This window comes from Rhyacophila brunnea, unplaced genomic scaffold (assembly GCF_057557595.1).
Source record: "Rhyacophila brunnea isolate RB1 unplaced genomic scaffold, BYU_Rbru_1.0 scaffold_12, whole genome shotgun sequence".
Taxonomy (NCBI): Eukaryota; Metazoa; Arthropoda; class Insecta; order Trichoptera; family Rhyacophilidae; genus Rhyacophila; species Rhyacophila brunnea.
Window position 1 is genome coordinate 12,736,608 of NW_028232774.1, and position 25,465 is coordinate 12,762,072.

The 25,465-nt window shown below is 34.4% G+C and overlaps 2 protein-coding genes across 3 annotated transcripts in view; one reads left to right on the forward strand and one right to left on the reverse strand.

Annotated features, from left to right (window-relative positions):
• Nucleotides 1-3,268: 3,268 nt before the first annotated feature.
• LOC147077782 (coactosin-like protein) overlaps nt 3,269-25,465 on the reverse strand; it is a 107,143-nt gene continuing 84,946 nt past the window's right edge. For both annotated transcript variants that reach the window (XM_085960817.1, XM_085960818.1), the window contains exons 2-5: nt 15,903-15,985; nt 14,896-15,006; nt 9,612-9,741; nt 3,269-4,542 (exon numbers count right to left, since the gene is read on the reverse strand). In XM_085960817.1, coding sequence (XP_085816943.1) covers nt 4,426-4,542; nt 9,612-9,741; nt 14,896-15,006; nt 15,903-15,985 — 441 coding nt within the window. In that variant the 3' untranslated portion in view covers nt 3,269-4,425. The remainder of the gene's footprint in view (nt 4,543-9,611; nt 9,742-14,895; nt 15,007-15,902; nt 15,986-25,465) is intronic.
• On the forward strand, nt 5,039-7,694 carry Orc5 (origin recognition complex subunit 5). Its single transcript, XM_085960816.1, has 2 exons — nt 5,039-6,350; nt 7,314-7,694. The coding sequence occupies exons 1-2, from the start codon at nt 5,164-5,166 to the stop codon at nt 7,564-7,566; spliced, it is 1,440 nt and encodes a 479-aa protein (XP_085816942.1). The 5' UTR covers nt 5,039-5,163; the 3' UTR covers nt 7,567-7,694.

Below are 25,465 nucleotides of genomic sequence, written 5' to 3' on the forward strand. Positions count from 1 at the left end.
AAAAACGTTAATGTAGTGTTTCACACTGCATTTAATCTTAGCGGTAGGTAGGGGGCCCGCCAAATATTCTAGCCTGAGGGCCCATTTCAGGATGTGGGGACCATGGTATAGGTACACCGAGTGCAATAGACAAAAGACCGATAAACGAGAAATTAAGCTGTGAAGAAGAAAAAGAGCCTATGGGACTAATTTACATTCTCCTCCTTGTGCCCCCCCCAATATTAAATCCTGGGTGCGCCACTGTTGTCATCCTACCACCGTCGGAGTGACATCGATACTGTTTAACATGACGTGTAGACCGCTTTACTAGATGGCCAGAAGCCTTCCGGTTGAACGACCAAGAAGCAGAGACAGTGGCACGAGCATTTTACTCCGGATGGATCACGCGGTTTGGAACTCCAGTACGAATCACCACGGACCAAGGAAGACAGTTTGAGTCACAGCTGTTCAGACAACTAAATCGTCTGGCAGGTACAACTCACATTCACACCACCGCGTACCATCCCGCAGCAAATGGCATGGTCGAGAGGTTACATCGTCAAATGAAAGCAGCCATCAAATGCCATCAAAACACGCGTTGAACAGAGACACTGCCTACAGTCTTGATGGGAATCAGGGCAGTTTGGCGAGAAGATCTCAAAACTACCTCAGCCGAGCTGGTCTATGGCAAACCTCTACGATTACCAGGCGAATTCTTAGGTTCAAAGCAACCCAACGACTGTGAACCAGCCAATTTTGTCAAATATCTCCGACATTTTTATAAGTTGCAACCCGCCAAAACAACGCACCACGGCAGGAAACACTCATTTATGTTCAAAGATTTGGATAAGACCACGCATGTGCTACTACGAGATGACACTGTCAAAAGACCTTTGCAGTCGCCATACACTGGCCCACACAAAGTAATCAGCAGGAATACTCGAACCTACGTCATTCGCGTTCGAGGCAAGGACATCACAGTCACTGTAGACCGCCTTAAACCCGCATAGATAATGGCAGAAGACGACGACAACTCATCAAAGGAGAAACCGGCATTGAACGATCCAGCACCAGAAGACATCAGACAGCATGATTACGTCACACGTATAGGCAGACGTGTACGCTTTCCTGACCGTCTAAGCTACTGAAAAGCATACCAAAAGTGCATATTCCAAAGTGCTACGGAACATAGATATAATATCGTTTATACATTAGTAAATCGTTTAGGTTAAACACGTAATTAAATTCCATTTTTATATCCATTTTTTTGCAACAAAAAAAAAACCCACTCAATTATATTATTATATAGTATCGAAATTTCGTAATTTCTGGAAAGGGGGTATGTAGCTGCAGAATAATAGCGATCAGATATCTATTGTTTAATGCATCAAATTACTCTGCAGTAATATATTCCCAGCGAATCAATTTCCAGCAAACAACTCTTAGCTAGATCAGCAAGTTGTTTGGCGACATTAGATACGGTATATTATTACATCATATCACAGCACATTACGGTGTATTAGTGTATTATTATAATATAATATGTAATAATAAATAATATTTCACAAGCTACTTGATTTAAAACGCTGACTCTATAATTAGTCCAATATGATTATGTACCAGAATTTAATGTTAATGTCCCACTTTTTATTGTATAAAGAACAAAGAATAATTTATCTAAATGTCACTGGAATCCAAGTACCTAGCTCGTAACTATCTCAGTAGATTATATGTACTATCATTGTTTAATATACTATTGTACCGATACGCTGCTAATAAATCTCACCCTGCTACATCGTAGACTTCATTATCATCATCCTCAACCCACACATCGAACACCACAGTAGTGACCCAACAGTACTATATTGTTAATGAAAACATCAAAATATCGCCGCCAATATTAACAGAGTTAAAAATAACACCTCTGATGTATTTATGTTATTAGGAAATTTCAGTATGATTAGTGATTGCATCGAATTCTCAATTAGTAAAATATATTGCTCCGATGGTGATGTTTGTGGACATGGCAATAGACTAATTATTAATTATTGTTCAAACCATTGATAAACTATTTTGTTTGTCACATCAATTCTTAAGTGAACACCAACTGAATGTGGAGGTGATTTTTCAATGGATGTCGGGTACAACAATGTTGTAGATTGTCAAAAATATTATTTGTGTGCAACTTATATTTTTTACCATGATTATTCTATTTTGTAAGAATTTCTGCAGTGCGCCACATAGTAATTCTCTCGAAACAATCATTGTAGAATCTTGACGATACCCCTACTTGGAGTCATGATACACTTGAATAAAGCTAAGTTAGAGAATCTTATAAACATTTGAATAAACTAGAAATGGATACAATTTAGCACTAAGTAAAATGAATATTTAGGTATTTGTAGTAGCTATCAAAAGGTCACAAGTGACTTCGACACGAATTTATTTTTGACTGATCGATAAGGCATTGCTGAAATGTGATAAATTTGATTGAAAAGTCCTTTCATTGTGTGTTTATTTACAATCTTTCAATGAATGCTACACGTGGAAAATATATCATACCAGCCTGTAAATTTGACTTCTAAATGTATCGGTATAATATATCGCTGTTGCCCCATGTTTTTGCGTAAAACTATACTGGAGGCAAAAACATTGCATATTTTAATGACTGCATTCTAGGCGTGGAAAATTTTTTAAACATCCAGAGTTGGATAATATTATCGTTATACCTATATTTCGGGCGCCCTCAGAAAACTAGCGACCTACCAAATAGTTAGTTGCAGATTCCTTAGAATAAGTTTCATGGTTGTGTAAATATTACCTCTAACACTCATCCGCTTACCTGCCTAGACCGTGTCTGGTCAGTTCCGAAAAGTCAGGCCACAGGTGCCAGGCTGCAATCCACGTTCCAAAAAGACATCAACACAATATGAACTTTGACTTAAACTTGTCGATACTTGCTCAGCAATAATTATTGTAAACTCGTATATTGTAATTATACTTTTCTTTGAATACACACCGTTCTATGATTCCTGGCTCCGCTCTATACTGTATCTTGATAATATACAGACGCCGACTTCAAGCCCCACCCCGTCCTTGACCATATCACTACATACCTACTTATTAACCCAGATAATTCAAGTGGGGATTGTCACCTTTTATCTTTTTACATGTCTATATTGCATTTTACACAGTTTGGCTACCGTGCCCATAAGGATGTTTTCCTTTGTATTCAATTAATTATTAATACAATAAATTCGCCATTTGCATAATTAAATAAAAGATACAATTCATTCAGTATTTGTATGTATTTAGAAACAATATGAAAAAAATTATTGCACTTTATTAAACAGAGATATTGTATAATTACATGCCTAGTACAAAATTTACTCACACATTTATTTATTTATTCTGACAATGCAATACTAGATTACGGACACATAGAATGAACCAGCGATTCGTTATTCGTTCTTTAACGGCGACATAATAATAATAATTTATATTTCACATTAAATTTAACTTCTAATAACACATTGAATGTATTTATTATCGTTAACTTCTATTCTACAAAATTAACAATCATAAAGAACTTTCAACTACAAAGCAGAATCTTAAAAATTACAGAACTATTCCAGATTTAAATTTCGTCACACATTACTGGCAAAGACCATTCTAACATAAAATTGTGGCAGTTATACTTAAGGCCAGTAATAGTTCATCACTTTGCTGATATAGGATGTTTGGTGGACTTCATTATTTTGATAGGAAACAAACAAGTTATCACTTTGACTTATAAGCTTTATAATTTTCGTAAAGATTAATTTCATTTTAAGAACATAACATTAAATTTCAGATATTACGGAGTACATTATTACTCAACAAACGACACTAAATTTAGAAATTTTATTCACTAAGTATATGAATCTAAAAAATGTAATCAAATCCATATAATAATTCCATCAATTATGTATTATTAATTTACAGTATACATTGTTTTTCATTCTTTTTTGTTTTGTTGTTTAATAAATTTAATTAACATTCCGTTCAGTCGACTTAGCTTCTTAACTTCTTCTGTATTGAAATAATATTATTCTACAAATAATTATTATACTCTCGATTCATTCAAACGGATAGATAGCGAATAACTTTTAATGCTGGCGAAATTGATTGCAAAACAAATAATTATTGAGGAAAGCATCAAATAAATGCAAAAAGATTATCTTAAAAAAAAAACAAAATTATTAAAAATCTATGTGCGCTATACAATAATTAAATCTCAAATATATTCAAGACTTTTCCATGATCTGAAGATACGCCAGATTTTCAATAATAAAATATATACAAAGTTTCCATTTGATTTTGATCCTGACCATTGGTTTACATTATAGATATAATATTATGATTATGATGATGAGTGTTGGGGTAGGTGGAGTTGCGGCGAGTGCCTCATAAGTCCCGAACTCCTGTGCCGTAGTTGGCGCCCCCTGCTCTATTGAGGGCGTCTCGGAACTGCTCGATTTCGAATTCGGTGATGCTCTCTAGTTGCAACTCGACTGCGAAATTCTGGAAAAAAAAATGTATGAAATATTAAAATATAGTTTTCACAGATTTAAAAGAACATAATTTTACAAAATAGTAAAAAAATCTGTAAGTAACTAAATAAAATAATTATGTGATTTAGTCAGATAATTAATATTGTATAAACATTTTATTATTATAATGATAATAATATGAATATAAAAATTATAAATTAATATTGTATAAACATTTTATTATTATTATAATAATAATAATATGAATATAAAAATTATAAATTAATTAGGTACAATGAGCCTACTGATTAATACGGCCATAAGGAAAAGGTTATTTACTATCTGGCAATACAATTTTTGCAATGTGGCAAGTAACTTTATTTTATTGAGTGGCAGCACCGCCACCTCGATTCCCGCGCAAACAGGTTTGACATTTATCGTTTTGACTTTTGCTGTGACAGCGAGGTTACGTATTATGTTTGTGAAGTTTATTTACCAGAAATTATTGATAAAATAGTAGTATAATGTATTAAAACTTGTACATACGATGTATTGATATAATATTAGTGCGTTATTTTCATTCATAAACAAAGTTACGAGTTACGAACGCTTAAGATTGAATTGTTAATGATTGAAAAACTAGTGATACAAAATGGATGAATTCATTCAAGAAACGCGTAAAATCCTCCCAGGCAGGGATAGCCAGCTATCTCAGTTTTTTAGTTACATCGGTGAATCAGATGAACCGGTCCCTCCTTGCATTTACGTTTACGGAAACACATCAACTGGTAAAAGTGCGTGCGTAACGGCTACTCTGAAATATCTCGACTACACTTTTGCGTTCATGAACGCAGTGGAATGCTACTCTCCCAGGATACTTTACGAGACAATCCTGAACATGCTGAGCGGCCATAATTACGGACGGGAAATGGGATACGCTTCCAAATTCAAATGCGACAACATGAAGGACTTCATAACGAATTTGAATAACATTCTTCCAAACCAGGATTACGAGCCAGTCATTATTGTAATAGATAAAGCTGAGAGATTGAGAGACTTAGATCAAAATATTTTACCGGCATTTTTACGCCTGAAAGAGTTCTGCAATTTGAATATTTGTACTATTCTACTGTCAAATATAGTGTTCGAAAAATATCATTTAAAAACAGGACTTCGAGAGCCTATTAAGCTGTTTTTTCCGCAATATTCCAAAGAAGAACTTTATCGAATAATATTCTTAAGTCAATCATCGTGTACGAATTACGTTTTAAGTCAAACGAATGCCGATTCAAAGTTTTGCGAAGAATTACGTAGACCAGATCTGTTTCCAAATTATCTTAATGCATTCCTCAGCGTATTTTATAGGCCATGTCGTGACTTAGTCGAATTGCGACACATGGCACGGATACACTATCTAAAATACTGCAAACCGATATTAGATGGCAGCATTCCAGCCGATGACGTCACCAAGTTATGGAGAAACATTGCACCGGCTTTGAAAGTCGGATTAGAAGCGCTCTATCTTCGACTGAGTGGGAATCAAGAGCAAACTAAGGAAGACCCATCGAGCAGAGATATCCACTTGCGAATGGAACGTTTAGGGATTACCACAAACGATGTTGCCATTTTGAAGAATGAAAAGATCACCGATGAGTTGACCAACACTAAGACATTGGTGCAAAGCTTTGAGTTGCCGTTCTATGCAAAGTTTTTACTGATAGCTGCGTATTTGGCAAGTTACAATCCTGTGAAAGAAGACAAACGGTTGTTCATGAAGTATCACGGAAAGCAGAGGAAGAGGCTCCAGCAGGTCAACGCCAAGGCGAAACTCAGTGATAAGTAAGTATTTAATAATAATAATCAGTTGCTTGCGGATTCGAATCAAGGGTCTGGTAAATTCATGTAAAGTTTTCAATGTGCGTTTGGACTAAGAGTATGGACCTAATAGGTTGTGCAAGTGGCTAAAATCCACTTCTCGCAAATAAAATCTGGATTGATATCGGATTGTAGACCCAATGAAAAAAAAACTCTCCTAATCAACGAAGCTAGAGTGAAAGTCATAAAATTATATAAAATTTATTTCCCATCCACGGTGGTCTAGTCTATCAAATGGCAGTCTGAAGACATAGTTCAACTCAGCTGTTGGCAAAAACGCATGTTGTTTTTTCAATGTGTGTTTGATGCAGTGCAATGGGTTGGGGCATTGGCTAACAAAATATCCTCGTAAAAAAGTCTGTTCATATAACCTCCAATCTGAAACACATGATTCGCTTAGGAATGAACATGGCAATTTACATTCTATTTGTACAAGTTTCAGAAAGCAATGCCTGGCTATTTGTCACATTTGTCTCACATTGACTGCTGACTAGATAATTACTAATTAATTACCGCATTTAAATAGCATGCTAATTATATCTATTGGTCAAACATCCATCGAAAAAATAAATGCAAATTTTGTCAGATGTGGGATTCAAACCGCTACCAACGCCTTCGGAGGTGGATACTCTGCAGCTATTAAAGCATGGGTTGTACCTAATACAATATTTTTCAGCAATGTCTGACAGCATTTCCCATTTTGTCACCTCAGCATCAGTTCTAATTTATCAAATATATACAGCAGAGTATATACCTGGTAAACGAAGGCGTCGCCGATGGATCAAAATATAGCAATGCCTATTGCAGAAAGGCCAATGCTACACTTTTTCTGATAACTAAAATGGCAAATCAAAAAATCTGTTTTCCTTACGCCAAGAAAAAAAACGGGGTGACAATTTGACTTAACGTAAAATATTTTGTTTTCAGAATGAACGCTCAACTCGGGCCAAAGTTCTTCACGTTGGACCGGCTGCTGGCGATATTCTACGCGATACTAGAGGAGCGAGTCGGCCTCACGGCAAACCTGCTGTGCCAAGTGTCCAGCCTTGTCGCCTTGCAACTTCTCGCCGCCTCTCACGACGGTTCAAAATACAGGTGCACTGCCGGACACGACTTTGTCCTCGCTATCTCTCGGATGGTCGGTTTTAATCTCAGAAAGTATCTCTATGATTTTATATAATGTATTATGTTAATTTTTAGTTGCTATTATAATTTTCTGTTTATTATAGAAATATTTTGTTCACCAGCTGTTCAATAGTTTAAAAAAGGTTTCATCGAAATGAATTCCACGCTTTCAGTAAAAAATAAGATTATATTATAATATAATACAACTACATAATATGTATGCATAATATTGATATATTGAATAAAAAGTACTTTAATTACAAACTACATAAATCGACTTATTCGATGTGTTGCAGTCAAGACGAGTTTAGATGTGCAACCCCGGCTAATACTTTCGACTTATGTATTTTAACAGACACCGCAGAAATACTCTCATAACAATAATTTTAGAAAATTATCAAATGTAGCTATCCAGTACTTAATAATTTTAATATCATGATTCAATACACTGAATGCAAGGTGGGCTAATATTTATTATGTACTATTATAGTCGGCCAATTTGATGTATTATAGTATTATACAGTACACTCTCAGTAATCCGCCGCTCGATTATCCGACAACTACTATAATCCGCCGTTATTTTTACTAGTTGAAAGCAAAAATCAAGCTCTATAATTTGCCGGTATTCGATTGTCAAATTTAGTAGTCTGTCGCATACAAGTATACAACGCAGATGAGACGGGTTTATTTTGGAAACTTCTCCTTCTTAAAACGTATGTTCATCGCGAAGAAAGTAATGTACCAGGGAGAAAAGTGCCCAAAGACCACATGACAATTATCCCGTGCTCCAATGCACCTGGGACACAGAAAATTAAGCTTTTGGTCGTAGGAAAAGCCAGGAATCCTAAGCCATTCAAGAATATCTGCCTCACTGAACAACTGGTTGTGTCAAGTGATTTACAGTTTAATATTTAGTTAATAAACTTAGTTTATAAATATGTATACTTTAATAATAAATACTTGATTTTGATTATAAATAAAACCGTAATTTGCTAGTACAAATTTCTCAAAAAAACTATTTTTACGAAATACCTGTTTTAATGTTTACCATATTTTGTATGTATGCACTATAATCCGCCGCTTTCACTGATTGGACACTTGTCTGGTTTTTGGGGTGGCGGATTACTGAGAGAGTATTGTAGTTTAATTTCATTTAATATACATATATTTATTTTAATATAAATATGTTTTTATTATTTATTACTCTCCCAAATACACGATTAAATTTAATTCTGTCTTATTAGTACCTACATGTCCTATATATTATAATATTATACAATGAAACCTCAGTTAACCAGGAATGGGGAGGTATTTTTGATAATAGAAAAAATAATCAAAAAATGACTTTTCATAAGATCGTTTTTTCATACGATTATTGCTTTTAGCCATAGTGGACATGCCTTGTTCGTGATTTGTTTCTAAGTTTATTCACAAAATTAGTGTTACACATTGACTTTGAAAATTTACAATGTCATGCATAGTAATTATAGTAAATATTTAGACATAGTAACGAGGGTACCAAGCCTAAACGGAGTATGAGACGTTTTGACGAAAAGTGGTCTTGTGTGCGAAAGGAAAAGGGTTACAGATAAGTTTAATATTACTACTTTACAGAAGAGCCAAAAAAAGATTGATTTTAGACAATTTTATATTGTGAATTCCTCGTTTCCATGTGAAATTTATTGAATTAGGTGATCCGTCTCATCCGTTTTCTCATTTATGCATTATGGATATAGGTAAATCATCATACAGTAACACCATGGATACGAAAAAAGCAGTTTGCAGTTGTAGTGGTATTGTATGCTTGAAACAGGCATTGCAGCAAACAATTCTATTACACCCGTGTATCGCCTATGATGCCACTGTATAATGATTTACCTATAATTTTGTATGTTTAACTAATTTTTCAATATGTGGCCAGAAAAAGATTGGGAAGCTGACAATCTTGTGTACAGCGCAACTTTTATATCAAGTCTTCTACGTCACAGCGCTGCATGTGCTGAAACATTTTTTGGACACAATATATGTACTAGTAATTTAGAACTGTGAGTTAATTTGATTTGATTAGCCATTCGATAATAGATAGTAATGATTACTTACGGAGATGATGTCTTTGACCATGGCTTTGTCAGTTGACATCTTTGCTCTCTTGATGACGGATACTCCAGGCCCCACCCACGTCACGAACAAGAACTTCCGCCTCTTGGACATCTCATCGCCCATTTGTAATCTGAAAGCACACAGCAACATTAATACCAACGCAAACGTTACACTGAGAAATGGTAATGTGTCGGTTGTTCACTGGAGTCACTCAATAAGTGGAAAGACACTACGACCGAGTTTATTTATCAGTGACAAAGACTGCCTATTGGACGGAGGTAAACGATTACAACACACGAAAGAATAACAATACTCACACAGTGATCAATGTGTTATAATATACTTATAGTAGATGGCACCTATGGTGGCTATATATAAAGCTGTGGGTTGCGGGAGTTTTACCGGCAAGGCAAAAAAATGCATGTTATTCCTTAGCATTTAAAGATGTCACTGTTTTTCAGGTTGTAATAATTCATTACTTACAAATGAAATAATAGATCAATTAAGGCCATGCATTAGTTGAGGCACGGTCTAAAAAGATTGTTGCTAGGCGATGTGCGGATTGCGGGTCGCGGGTGCAAAAGACGCCTGTCAAACGAAATATTATTTCTCATATAAATCCAACATACGTCCATTTTATGTTCTGTTTATTATTCTATTAGTAACAATAATAATATATTCATTGACATGTTTTCTTTTTAAAGTAAATGGGTAACGTTTTTAGTCATCTTTACACGATTTTAGAATTAGTTGGCCCGTCGCCATCACGCAGCAAAGTGACGTATGTCTGACTCGCCGTTCTCTCAATGAATGCGAAGCGAGTACAAAATTTCGTCGCGCGTACAGTTGAAAATTATTTGGCGTTTCACTGATGCGTCACCTTAACATTGTATCAATATCATTTAGTATTGAGAATTCGCCATTGTTATTTATTGATAGCAATCATAGAATAACTAAATTATAGAAAGGGAATTATCGGGTATAGTTATGAAACTATTAAACAGTACTGAGTGCGATGGTTACATCTCTGTTTATCTTAATATATATTGCTATGAAACATAGATATACGACCAAAGATTTTGAATCTTTCGGATGAAGGTGGTTTCCCTATGAAAACCAATGAAACATATTCCAGTTGTGTATAGTTTTTGTATGAAAATTAGTGCAGTATCAGAAATACTTTTCTTGCCTCATTGTTTTGGTTCCATCTCTATATTTCTCCAATATCTTTATATATGACGTAAGATTTACAAAGTATTAACTCAAGACACTTTTACCATAAAAATGAATGCATAACACCATGACTGTATCACCGCAATAACTAGCTCCATAAGCCTCAAAAAAACACATGCGCAATTCTCTATTTGTATTATTAGAAACACCATATTATTTTCTAGTTAAGAGTACCATGAATCAATTAACCTATATTTTTAATTCAGTAGTTTTGGCTTTATGTAATAAACACAACATCCAAATTAACAAACTGTCAGTAATTAGTTGAAAGTTAATTATCGGAACATGCAATAATAGGTAGGTAATTAAATCTATTATACCAATAATTACAATTGAAATGTTTTGTAATTTAAAAAAAAAAAATACTACCTACTCTATGCTGCTGTTAACCTTCATCGTACACTAGTAAATAGTGTGTAGTCTCTCTCTATGAATACACCTAATTGTTCACAAATTATTGCCAAAATAGATAACTAATAAAATATTTCAATCAATGCAAATGAAAGCGAAACTACATTGTACACTGTCAATAATTACACAATGTCTTTAATTTAACAACTATATTCATTTTAGGCCGCGTGCCAACATAATCTTAATGTTGCGAACCCCTCTATGCCCCAAGAAGCGTGGCAGGGTTAAGCATGACAGTCAAACGTAGTGGGTGGACAGAATTATACTTGTGGTGCTCGCTTAGTTTTTGATTCAAATAATTTGTAAAACTACATATAAGTACTGAGTAGTCCGGAGTCATAACTCACATTATCCAAAAAAGTAATGATATCCCATCAATATTAATGAGTGTCATTGTCGATTTGCATTCTTTTTTATGATATAAGACTCATTTTGTCACTTTTCTGAGATGTGAACTCCGCCATAGCATTGTGAGAAATACAGATTCCTGATTAATTGAACTGAGGGTTTAATTGAATTTTAGAAACTAACCAATACCGTCTGCAATTTAAATTTTTAGTTCAGAGAAAACAAATAATATGTAGGACTGACAAAGTTTAGTGTGCACTATTTATGTCGAATCTCCATAGCCTACTTCTCCCCATGCGCTAGAAGTACTTGAGGTTAGTTTGTATATTATCTATGGTCGCTATCACTGACAGTTTACATCGCTCCTATTGTACCGGGCTGTCTTGCTTGGCCCTCCTCCTGCTCTTTCTTGCTACCCGTCTACTAGAATCGAAATTATAATTTATAGCATCGAATCTTCGCCATGATAATATAAAGCTTAAGTCCGGTGTAGCGAGAATAGTTAACAAGACATACTGACGGAATCTGGTTCGTATAAAGACGTCTCGAATTGAATAATTTTAATATTTATATAATAGTGTGTAATATAATAAAATTATGTTGTAGCCAGATTGTATGGCAAGTCTCGTCTAATATCTGTCCATCATAACGGATGTACAATAATTCACTGGGGGTTATATATATAAAAAAAAAAAAAAATCAACAACAATCAGTTTTGAGGAGCCAAAAAATGTGGTAAATTAGATAGCATGTTTTATGAAAAGATAACAAAGCCGTTATCACTAAATGAGTTACAACGTCCAGTATTTGTAACTAACAGAGAGTTACTCGTGTAAAAGATAAATTTTTGGACGAGAATGGGACTGACTATAGCCGCCATAAGAACACTTAAAGAAAGAAGCGGGGTAGTGTAATTTAAAGATAAACCAGTTTGTAAATATTATTTGTCACCAAACGTATGTCATTCTTGTCCAAAATAACAAAGATAATATTCATATGAAAATAGAAGATTAATTATTATTAAAAGAACTAATTATGCTCTCTCCTGTCGTCCGTAGGTATTTTTTATGGCAGTGGTACAAATTTTTTTTTTTTTTTGTTGGTGGTGGACTTATGTTACATATTCATAATTTGATAACAAATATGACTGAGAATTAATGTCTCCGCTGAATCATAGGGGCACATTGGTACGATTGTGTTACAAACACTGTTCGTGAACGGACACGGCAGGCCTCAGTGATTGAAGTAGTCATAAAGAGACGCTTCGGATGCTCCGGACCCCGCCAGAGGGTTTGACACTCCGTGCCCTAGTGGCATAACCTCAAGGGTTCCCCCTCGCCGTGGCCGACCATACCTTGCAGCTGTGCTACAAAATCTACACACTGCAGGTTTCACATGGCAGGAGGCTCAAATCATAGTAGTGAACCGAAGAAAGTGGCGCAACCATGTGCTTGCTCGGTCGTGACAGGGTAAAGTCAGTAAGTATACCAAATACGCAAGTGGGCTAATTTGTATATTGTCTTAGGTCGCTATTGCAGACAGTCTACCGTATCAGCTTGTCTCTTGTTATTTGCCCAAAATGTCAAACCTTATTTTCAATGCGGTGCCATAAATTAACCGGAACCTCTTATACCAGCTAAAGAGTCAACAAGGTGTGATAACACAAAAAGCAAGAAGTGTGTACCCACCTACATTTTATGTTGAATTTATAGTAAATATGTTTGTAGTTAACACACCGGAAGTTTGGTATACATACATAATAATACATTAAACGAATGGCAGCTTTAAATAAATATTTACAGCATTATTTAGAATGACTTCCATTGCACCAGTGAACAGTTTTCTCTTTCTAAACATCTGGTAAATAATTAATTTGAGTTCCTCTCCAAGAACATGACCAACTCTGCAGCTATTAATTGTTACAATTGTTTCCCTATTAAGCATTTTATTGGCGTACCAGGGTTTGGTTTTATTACTGTAATAAGATTGAAAATACTTTTTGCCTTTTGTTATAACTTTTAACATGTTTTCTGTCTTAGTTTTAGCTGTTTTCTTAAATAATTCAAAAAAGTCTGTATGGGGAGTTTATCTATGCTCTTCTCAATAGTTGCTTTTTTCTCTCTTCCTCGTTTCCCTGGATTCTAATACGTGAGTCCAGTAGAATGTAATTGTTTGAAGTTATTTGTATAAATGTATTAAAGCTTTTTAAAATCTGCAATATATAAATTGAATTGGAAAAAGTAGACATTGTAGGGCTATATCAAGCACATCGTTCAAAGTGATGCATTCTGCAGTAAATACAGATGCATTTTGATTAACAGTTATTTTTATATAAATATCCAATTCCAAACTTTTCTGATTTTTATTTGGGTTGCGATCGATTGGTTAAGAACCTCTAGTTTAACCAGATAATAGAGAGAGAGATGAGAGATAGAAGATACCAGATGCACCGTTCAACTCGCAAAAAGCTGTGTTTGTAGGGTAGTCATCACGTAACCTTGCCTTGTTTGGAATGATTTTTTTGAATTAAAACGTGAGTAAACCAATTGAGTGCTTGGAATTTACTAATACAATTATACGGCGTACGTGAGTAAACCAATCGAGTGCCTGGCTTTTACTAATGCAATTATACGGTTGCGTATACACACAAATCCTTATCACTGTGTACAATGGCAAGTTTATGTGGAGGATACTCTAAGCGTCTGCATACGATTATATAGTTGACATAAATAAAAAGCTTTATTTCATGCACTTCAGATTCTTAGTCCAAGAACAATGTTTTCCATCCATGTTGGAATACAAAAATACATGGTCATCTGTATCATACATATTAAATATTTGGAAATGTTCAAAAACAATGATATATATTTTTCAAACAGTTTCTATACAATGTTCATTTGTTCACCGAACAGATCTATCTTAGTCTGGCCTAAGGCCATTATTAAACCAAGAAATCAGAAGTGTGACAATGATGACAACTAATTTTAATAAAGGTCCTCATTGGATGTGCATTAAGAAGTCGTTCAATTCACAAATAGGCGGTTGTAAAATATATATTATTATCGGATTAGTTATCCATCGCTATCCTCAAAGACATTTTCAGGTTTTAATGATCTATACAAGAGGACTCGTGGTAATTTATGTGAGTAGTAAGTAATATATCACTAATGCTAAAAGGCGATTACCTATATGAGTAATTTGTAGGGTTATAGTAATTTATTTTCAATGATAACAGAAACTATCCATTGCGTCAATAGCAATTGGCGATATGTATTCATAAATTTTAAATTACCTGATATATCCGAAAGCCCTCTCATCTTCAGAGAACTGCTCCCTGAACTCGTTGAAATCTGAACCGGTGCCGGAGCAAATTATTTGTGCTCCTTCATATTTGAATACTGCCCTGTGGATCATAAAAAAAACACAGAATGCAGTCAAGTTATTTTGTCACGGGTAGTTGATTTTTTTTTTCAAATCAATATATTATTATCAATCCAAGGCATGGGAAGCTTGTGGTTTTATTCCCTATGAATAGAATAACTAACATCCAATCCATGTCAAATTATTGCGACAAGGATGTTGAGGAAAATCCATATTTTATGGAGATAAATAAATATAATGTGAGTGTTACCGATATTAAGTAAGGTTGAAGATTAAATTAGCTGCAAGTAATGTTGCATTGCAGGTTCATTTCAATCAAACTTCACACTAACTGTACTGAGATATTATATTTGCCAATAATACACCGAGATGAAAACGCTGTGAATAACAATTTTTTTATAATTACACATGTTTCTATTGATACTGTAATACCGTACAAGTTAGGGGAGATATCTGATAATATTTTTACGGGATCAAGAAATTGAGTCCTGGTATTGCAAACTATAGCAGCAATATGCTCTGGCTCCATCACCTTAAATTACAAACAATTCTCCATGGTTTTTGCAAGGCGGGTTTCCAAGACTTGGTAGAATTTAAATCAGTATACACCTACTAACTAGATGATGTGGGTAAATGAACGATTTCCACTATGTCACTCTTAGCCAGCACATTTTTTAATTGGCATCAGGTAGAATGGTTTGTGTGTCAAAAGTTTTTAATACATCTAAATAGTAGACGTGGCGTATGGTGTCTTCATCCAACGAAGGCACATTCCCTCCCCCAGCGACCGCGTAGACAGACTAGTTTCTCGTTTACATTTTGGGACTACTATGGGTGATTCTTCGTGAGATAAATACACTCCATAAAGGCACTTAAATATGCTGACTTAATTTTAAAAGAGAAAAGAAATATTATTACCAATCTGTGAGTGAGTTATCTGATCTGACATCATCGTATGCTGCTCTCACTTCGTCTTTGTCTATTCCCGTCGTCATGGCAACCTGCAACACCAGAAAATTTTTAATTAGTAAAAAAAATAATACAATTTATTGTATCAAAACAGTAATAAAATAAAAGGGTAAGAATACAATATAAACAATGGGTAAAATAAATTAATATTCATAAACAGTTTTACATTTATAATTGAGTGGGTATGTCAACTGAATGTAAATTAGCAAGAGAAAATAACTCTCCGGAGTCAAAATCAATATGTCACATCGATGTCTGGTAAATTGTATGAGAACACTTGTACAACTACAATGTAGTCAAAATTCTACACAGATGACAGAAGACCATTGAAAATAAATGGAATTTTCATCGAAAAATATTTCGCTGAGCGGTGATTTGTTACGAATAATAATTTTCCAATTGGAGGGCAACTTTTTTAGAAACCCAAGTCGCTGGACAATTTCCAATTTTTTTTATAATGCATATTAAGATCACGTCTAGTAATCCACCGTCAGTGCTTTCATGAAGCAGATAAAGAGGTAAACCAATCAAATATATGTTTTAAATCCTGCTTGCATAACTATTTCCAATTTCCTGTACCTGTCCAACATTATTGCAATTCAAAGAAGGATAAAAATAAAACAATTATTGAGTTCATATGTAGATATACTTATCATAATGATCATTATCAAGTTAACTTGCTTATCATAACAATCCATTTACTTAATCTGATAAAATAAACATCTTTTATGAATTCATTTTTAATCACTAAAGATATTGAATTCAAAATAACCATATTACACATTATCAAAGGGCATATAAATCATAATAAATTTCTATAGAATTGATAACTAATCTGTTTTGTATTCATGTATGTTTTGATACTAAATCCTCCAATATTTATTTTACAAATAAATTTCTTAATCATAGCTTCCATGAATATCAGAATTCTGAATTACAAATATAACCCTTAAATCCATAGAAAAAATATTTGAAAATGAGATGATTAAAAAATTTACTCGAAAAACAAAACATGTCAATGAATATATTATTATTATTACTTAAATAACAATAAACATTAAATGGACGCATGTTGAAATTTTATGACAAATTATGTTTTGTTCGTCACTCGTCGTTTGCACAATCTGTGCGATGCGTAGTCACGATCGTTTTAGACCGTGCCTCAGCTGAAGAGCCTTAAGCAAACAATGCAGTCGCTTTATTTAAAACTACTAAATAAAAAGGATTTTAAGTTATATCTACACATTTATATTTTTTATAAAAATCGATGTTTTTTAAAATAGATATAAAAAATATTAAAACTATGAATTAGTCAAAAATCGCTTAGGTGATGCTTAGAAAACTTAATAAACTAAATTTTAATAATAAATATGACCATAAAATATATGCAATAATAGGGTGCGGTCCGATTTAACAAATTCACATTTTTTACAACTGTAAGTTTATCTTTGACTTAAAATAAAAAATATTTTTCTTATTAATGTTTCCAGATACATATTTATTCATTAATACAGTTGAAATTGTAAATTATCAAAAAAATGTCTCAAATTGCAAGCTTCGTATTTTTCCGATAGGTGCCTCTTTAAAAAAGGCTCAGTGAAGACTTCGCCTTAACTTAAAAAAAATCAAAGTCAAACCAGTCAGAATCACAGACGTCCATGTACCTAAAACCACCACTATCTGAGAACAGCTTTAATAGAAATGCTCTCATTCTCAGTAGATGGTGTGTATATCAATTTAAAAATTGGTGTACATATTTTTATGTTTAAAATAGCCAAAAATAAATAATAAAAAAGGTAAGTAGGTACTTGATGAATTTTCAGACAATTTGAAACTAAAAATGTACCTATGGGGACGGTAGGTGTTCTAAGTCTGCCAATGGCGGCATTTTGCTTAGGTACGTCACTACTAACTTATAGGTAGGTGTACTATTATATTACGTACATAACATTGTTTGTATAAAGGTATAGGTACATTTATATACTCAATAGCCGTTTGATTCGCTACAAAACTAAACTGAAATAGGTTAAAACTACACATTCAATTAGTCAGCCAAGTAATTAAACTAACTGAAGTTGGGAAATAATATTGTTTATCGGATAAACTTAATAGAAATGGCAGAACATTATTTGGCGAGCGTGTCATTCATTTCATTCCAGTGGTTTGATAAAAAAAAAATTAATGAAGTCGAGTGGAGTTTGCAGATAGCGATTTATCAAGCGGGGTGTGGTTTCGCGATGTATTTCCTAAGTTTCTGTGTTTTGCGGGAAACCCCATTAACCAGGAGAGTCTGCAATGTACTTACTTATATGGTGGGCAGTCTGTATTTTGAGGGATTAGTCATAATATCGGAAAAACATATCCACGGAAAAGCGAAAGTGTTTTCTCCGTGTAGGTGTGTAGGAATAGCCTAATAATTGTTTTCACAAACACTATCATACTAATATTAGTCTTATTCGTAGCCACTTCACCAGACATTAGAGGTAGGTATCTAGATGTAATCATAATATCTACTAAAATTGTATTGATATCATCGGTTTATTCTTTCGGTAGTAAATAGTAAGACCATAATGCAAAGTTGTCGACGTTAAGCAGAAGTTCTAACAAAAAAAAAACTCGTTACATGTTCATCCTGGTTATATATACCTATGTAAATTGTACGTAAAATATTTGTCCGTAGCACAGTTCGCCGTGAGCTTTCTATCGGAAAGAGATGACTGTATACTATAGGATCTCCAATTCTATTAGATTCAATATAAACATTGATTCAATTTTCAAGAATGAAAACCTAACCTAACATAATTATAATCCGGTATATCGGCTATTTTCAAAACTGGTTTGCCGATGGCTTCCTGTAAACCGACAAAAATCGTGTTTTATTTAGACATGATTTTTTTCTCAGTACTATACTATACGACCCAAAGAAGTTGGACGGTCTTTAATATACGACCATATTATATTTCCGAAACAACATTTCACGGTGAAGTGTGATACGGCGAACTGCATACGTACAAATTTCCGGACACGGTTCATCCTTATTCTAGTAAGAATTATATTTGTTTTTCTCACTGAACTTAGGTCGTCGAAATTGGCATCTTAAAGTTAGGCGCGTATCCTAAGGACTTACGCGCCTAAGTTCGGTTCTGCATCGCACTCTAAAAATAAATAGGTATCTACATAAAAATAGGTAAAGTAATCGCATATAATATGGGGAAAAACATGTTACGACACTATTTCCGTTTTAAGATTAAAATGTATTTTTTTAAATCTATTCTTTTATAACATACCGGATACCGACAAATTGTCCTCAATAGTGTACTTTTTAAATTACACACAATTCAGGCTTTAAAATAATGTCTAATGCCCTTTCGTCCAATCACTCCCTTGTCGTGCCTCTGAATAGTGGTTTCAGAACCGCGGCAAGGGTAGATGTCAACATTGCCAACCCAAAATTTCTGCCCCCGCAATATAAAAATATAAAAGAAATATAGAAAAAAAATATTCTCATTAAAATATTTATAAAGATGAACTAAAGGGCAATTTTTTTACTATCCGTTAAATAAATTAATTAGAAAACGCTCTTTCAAATTTGACTGCTTTATGAATCAATTTCCTGACACCTTTGTCATATATTAAATTTTGAATATTGTAAAAAAAACCTAGACCTATTATAGTGAGGCTTTGAAAGAATGCTTTTTAATATATTTGGATACAAACTGTCAATACAGTCATGCATTCTCATTAGTCATAAGTAGATCGGAGAACCTAAATTCTTAAATATGACTGTTATTAGTTATTATATACCTACATATTATGACAACGGCGCATATTAAGTATTATCAATGAGTATTCCGGGTACTTTCCGCCCCCCTAAATTCTGCTTCCCGAGTGCTTTTCACCCCCAACACCCCTGCTCGGCGAGCCCCTGAGTGATTTAGCGAATGACTAACAACTAATCAACTACCATACGATTCGTCTGAGAGGGATTGGTATAAAATATAAATATAAGTATCACATACTAATATTAATGCTGGGCACGTCATGTGGGTTTGGAAATTTCTCATCTTTAACCTTGAACAGAGTTTAAAAACGCAAAGGTCCACACAGAGGGTAAATTTAATGAAAAGCCAAAAAGTAAAGATCGGTTTATGAAGGAATAATAATAATATATTCATTTTATCACCTTTGTAAAAGCAAGATATGCACACACACGATTACAATTTTATATTGCTATCGTCTAAAAGGGATCTTCACGATGCCGCATAAATATATTCTTATCCACCACCCAAATTTAATATGAACACGAAACTGTATAGTGCAGTGGGACAACTGTTATTTTTAGGGAAAATACAGTACGTAGTAACGGTATCTATTTGAATTCGTGGTTTACCATAAAAATATCAAACATGTTTAACTTCAAGTAGGATGTGATCCAGTATCAAAATTGGCAGTGACCTACCAACATCTCCCATTGTCATTTTTCAACTGAAACAAACGGATTGTACCTATATGGCTGAGGATACTTGTCATTCGCCATTATAAAGAAATACCTACTCGAATTCCACTGTGCAAAGATGTAAAAAGAACTACGCCTCAGTTAAAAGCGCGGGGATTCATATCTGCTCTCACACACACTCCCACTACAGACAGTCAGTGATTCAATTTCAATGAAGTGATAGTGCGGCTTTCACAATTATTGCCTTAACTTACGGGGCAATCAATGCGACGGTCGGGATAAATTTTATATTTTTAAAACCGCTCAAAATAATCTCAAGGCACTTTTATTACATATAATAATATGTAAGTCAATAAACCAAAGTTTCATAATGTTTTTTTTAAGTAAGAAGCATGTAGTTTGTTGTCCAGGCTACCATGAAATTATACGTCGTTATGCCCGCTGAAATTTAGCTTAAATCGGTGGTTTTCAAACTTTTTCGTTTCACGACGCCATTAGCATAATATAAAGATTTTTCGGCGGTGCATAAAATATCAATTAGTGAGATAGGTGAGCATGTTCATCATGCAGTTTCTTAAATGTTATAATCATACTAGACATAACTACCCATTTACCCAATTATATAGTGCCATCCGTTACTATATCACTTAAAAAAAATTATGTATTTTAATTACACAGTAAATGCATTAAATACTGCATTTTTTTACTTCGCTATCTTAAACGTATACCTGCAAATATTTATTTTATTATGGTACCTATAACATACGTCATACACACACCCAGCGCTCGAAATGGAAAAGTTTACGAACCGGAGCGCTCGACAATTTTCTGAAGATATTTACATAGTTATCAAATTTTATGTGTACGTATTTTATAAAAAATAAGTGTGTTAGATTTTCTATTATATGGCATATCTAGCTCATGCCGTCAACATATTTTTCCACGAGACGGAGCGATAATTTTACCCGTTTCACGAACCGGAACGGCGCTCCGGTGTGCTCCGGTCCATTTCGAGCCCTGAACACACTTATAAATATAGCAGGCGAAATACACATAGGTACTCTCAAATGTCCCCTCAAACACCTAAGCTAGTGGTCCAAACTGTATGTTAATACGCTCCATATTACAAAATAACTTGGTGTTGCCCTATTTCAAATGTACAAAAATGTAAAATGTAAAAAAGCAATACAGGATTAAAGGTTAAAACTTTCGCGCCCCCATTAAAACGAATACGCGCCCCCCACTTTGGAAACCGCTGCCCTAAGCGACGCATGATCTGCCTAACCACACGGGAGGTCACTGCAGTTACCCTCAAATTTTGAATTTATCTACACGTATTCATAGTATCTCCTTCAAAGTATTTTTGAAACCATTGGCTAAGCTGAGATATGCACGGTTCAAAAGTAATTTGTACTTATATCGCGAAAAACATTGGAGATCAGAAACTGTTGAAACAAGAACGAGAACGCATTGAATTGATAGAATCCGCGACGCCCCCAGAGAGTATGTAATTAGGTATTATAGGTATACGCAGTTACGTCCCGTGGGGGTAGGCAGGTCATGTATTGTATGGGGGCGGCACATTAAAAAGTGTGGCGTATGACAGAACGAATACAAAAGAGCAGTGGCGGTTTTCCACAGTTTTAAAAATAATCGAATCATAAAAAACCCGGATAATATTCTAGTATTGTATTGTAATACCCACCGTAAAACATATTTCAAAACGTTTTTATTAGCTCGTATTCTTGTTTGTCCAGTACAAATTTTTTCTTGTTTGTCCAAGAGATTTGTATTGAATATAATATGACGATTGAAGATTTTTAACTAACTTCCCGACTAGCTAGACATTTAAAACTTTTAGAATATATCAGAACACGAACGACAATGCATTTTTTAACAAAATTGAATTCATTTTCAGTTAATTCTGTTTTGTATGGAAAGTTATTATTCTTGGTTGCTAAAGCGTCAATTACATTGAGCTTCTTTATGAGCTGTTTGTTGGCGAATTTATAATCTGCCTGTAACGTCGCCCAGTGTAATCATCGAAATGTCAGCTTGTTCGATGATTACACTGGGCGACTTTACAGGCAGATTATAAATTCGCCAACAAACAGCTCGTAAAGAAGCTCAATGTAATTGATGCATAAGGGGGTCCTAGCAACTAAATTATTAATATATAATTATGTGCGTTACTATGGAAATCAATATGAAATGTCAAAATAACATTTCAGTACCTATTCTATATTAAATTCAGTATTTCTATCAAGTACAATAAAAAGTTTTTATTAATACATAGAATTGTCAAGTTTATATGATTCAACAGAAAATTTAAAAACGTGGTAAGTATATAAAAAGTTCTTTTTATCTTGTAATTATTAAGGTCTATTTTCACAACAATGCCTACAAACGTGTCAGTGTCACAAAGTACCTAAAATGAATAGGTACTGTTTGAGAGTAGGTTTCGTGGAAATGCTCGAATTCTCAATATAATGTTTTGATGTAGGTATTTGTTTCTTTTAATATAGCCGAAAATAAATAATAAAATTGGTAATGATTAGGTAGATACCTAACGAATTTGCATATAATATGGTATGGCATTCTACGTCTAATTAAGGGCGGCACTTTACCTAGGGACATAACTGCGTATAGGTACAATACAATAACGAAATCATATCGGTGACGAAAACGATGTGTGGAGAAAATGAATATGTTGTAATTTCTAATTATTAAGATGAGAGCAGCTGAGAAAACAAACGGTACGTAATTAAGTATTCAAGGCGAGAGAGATGGCGGATGTTAATGAATGCATTTAAAATGAAAAGCACACACTCTCGTGGACTGAAAAAACAAATTAATAGCATGCGGCATTGACATTACAAACTAGCTTTTAATATCGCGTGATCCCAAAAAACGACGTATCCGGAGATTTGTACGTAAACAGTTCACCGCAGGACACTACTTATTCGTGCGCCGCAGTACGTGAAACATGAGTTCGTGTTAACATTTAATCTAATGAAGAGTTCTTTGTTGAACACTTCACCGTGGAGTTTATTTGTACGTATGCTACAACATGTGGAAATGTCTTTACTAGGTTAAGTTGGGGTTAATCTAATTGGAACAGTACTATTTGCAAACTATCGCCGCATTTTGTAAGATGTCGTACAACAGTATCCCACGGTGAAACGTTCAACGAAGAATTCGTCATTTGATAAAATGTTATACGAACTCATGTTTCACGTACTGCGGCGTAAGAATAAGTGCCCCACGATGAACTGCATACGTACAACTTACATGTAACCAAAAAACGATGCATACTCAACAACTCAACACAATATCTTATCTTCATCCAGATGTGTTCCCTATAAAATCGCCGAAGAAATTCCAGTTTGACGTAAGTGTCCCATTCTATCTCATTTATATGCTACATCTTTATAGATTATCGAAGAAAGTTTTCCTCAGAATCTTTGGTTTTGCTAAATCGTAATAATACGTGTAGATGTTATGTAAAAATGAATCCAGTCAACTTATGTTAAAAAATCTATGGGTAAGTATACAACTTCCAAAGTTAGTTTTGTCACATTCAATCTATTTACGAGGGTGGGTCAATAATTCCTTAGAAAAAAGCATTAAAACAGTTTTTATTTTTGTATTTTTTTTTTATTTCTCAACATAATCTCCTTGGAGCTCAATACACTTGGTTAGACGTTTTTCAATTTTTTTTAAGCCGTCAGAAAAATAAGTTTTCGGAAGGTCCTCAAAATAAGCATTTGTCCGATCGATGACTTCTTCATTTGAAAAAAAACGTTGTCCACTTAGCCATTTTTTTAAGTTTGGGAAAAGGAAAAAGTCACTGGGGGCTAAATCTGGCGAATACGGTGGGTGGTCGACCAATTCGAACTTCAATTCTTCAATTTTAGCCATTGATCGTAAACATGTGTGAACACGGGCATTGTCCTGATGAAAGAGGATTTTTTTCCTGTTTAAATGAGGCCATTTTTCTTCAATTTCGTTTTTTAGCTGGTCCAATAAAGATGCATAATAATCCCCTGTTATTGTTTTTCCTTTTTCCAAATAGTCAACGAAAATAATTTCACGTGCATCCCAAAATACAGTAGCCATAACCTTACCAGCTGATTTTACGGTTTTCGCCTTCTTTGGACATGGTTTGTCTTCGCAATCCACTGCTTTGACTGTTCTTTCGTCTCGGGAGTATAGTGGTGTATCCATGTTTCATCTACAGTCACAAAGCGACGAAAAAATTCATCCGGATTGCGTTGCATGAGCGACAACAGGGCTTTAGAGGCCACCACCCTATTGCGTTTATTGTCGACTGTGAGCAAACGCGGCACCCATCTTGCAGAAATTTTTTTCATGCCCAATTTGTCATGTAAAATAGAAATGACGCTACCTTTTGAGATCCCTGTAACCTCAATTATCTCACTCAACTTTAATCTTCGGTCACTTAACACCATATCGTGGATTTTATTGATCATTTCTGGTGTAGTCACCTCTACAGGACGTCCTGAGCGTGGTTCATCCTTTGTTGATGTACGACCACGTTTAAATTCATTTAACCAGTTATAAATAGTTGCAAGTGAAGGAGCAGATATGCCGTGAACTAAATCCAACTCATTTTTTATTTCCTTTGCTGTTAACCCTTTTATATTAAAATGTTTAATAACAGCTCTAAACTCAATTTTCTCCATTTTCCATTTTTCCATTTTCCACAAGCAATTTTTTTTTTGAAATGTACGAAAAACACACAACAACCCGACCAATCTGATTGAAACTTCGCAGCATACTGAATCGGTAGTGCCGCTGCATGAAAACAAACCGCTTACAGTACTAGTCGCGCCACTTGTCGGCTTTTCTAAGGACTTATTGACCCACCCTCGTACATAAAGGCTATACCTCAGTTGAGGCATGGTCTAAAAAGATCGTGGTTAGGCGATGCGCGGATTGTGCAAATGACGCGAGCCGATCGAAATATAATTTGTCATATAAATCTAACATACGTCCATTTAAGGTTCTGTTTATTGTTCTATTAGTAACAATA

Excerpts from the sequence above, each read along its gene's own strand:
- Orc5 (XM_085960816.1), top strand. The coding sequence starts at position 5,164 with ATGGATGAATTCATTCAAGAAACGCGTAAAATCCTCCCAGGCAGGGAT. Across the intron at positions 6,351-7,313 it reads AAGGCGAAACTCAGTGATAA|AATGAACGCTCAACTCGGGC; the intron begins GTAAGTATTTAA and ends TTTTGTTTTCAG.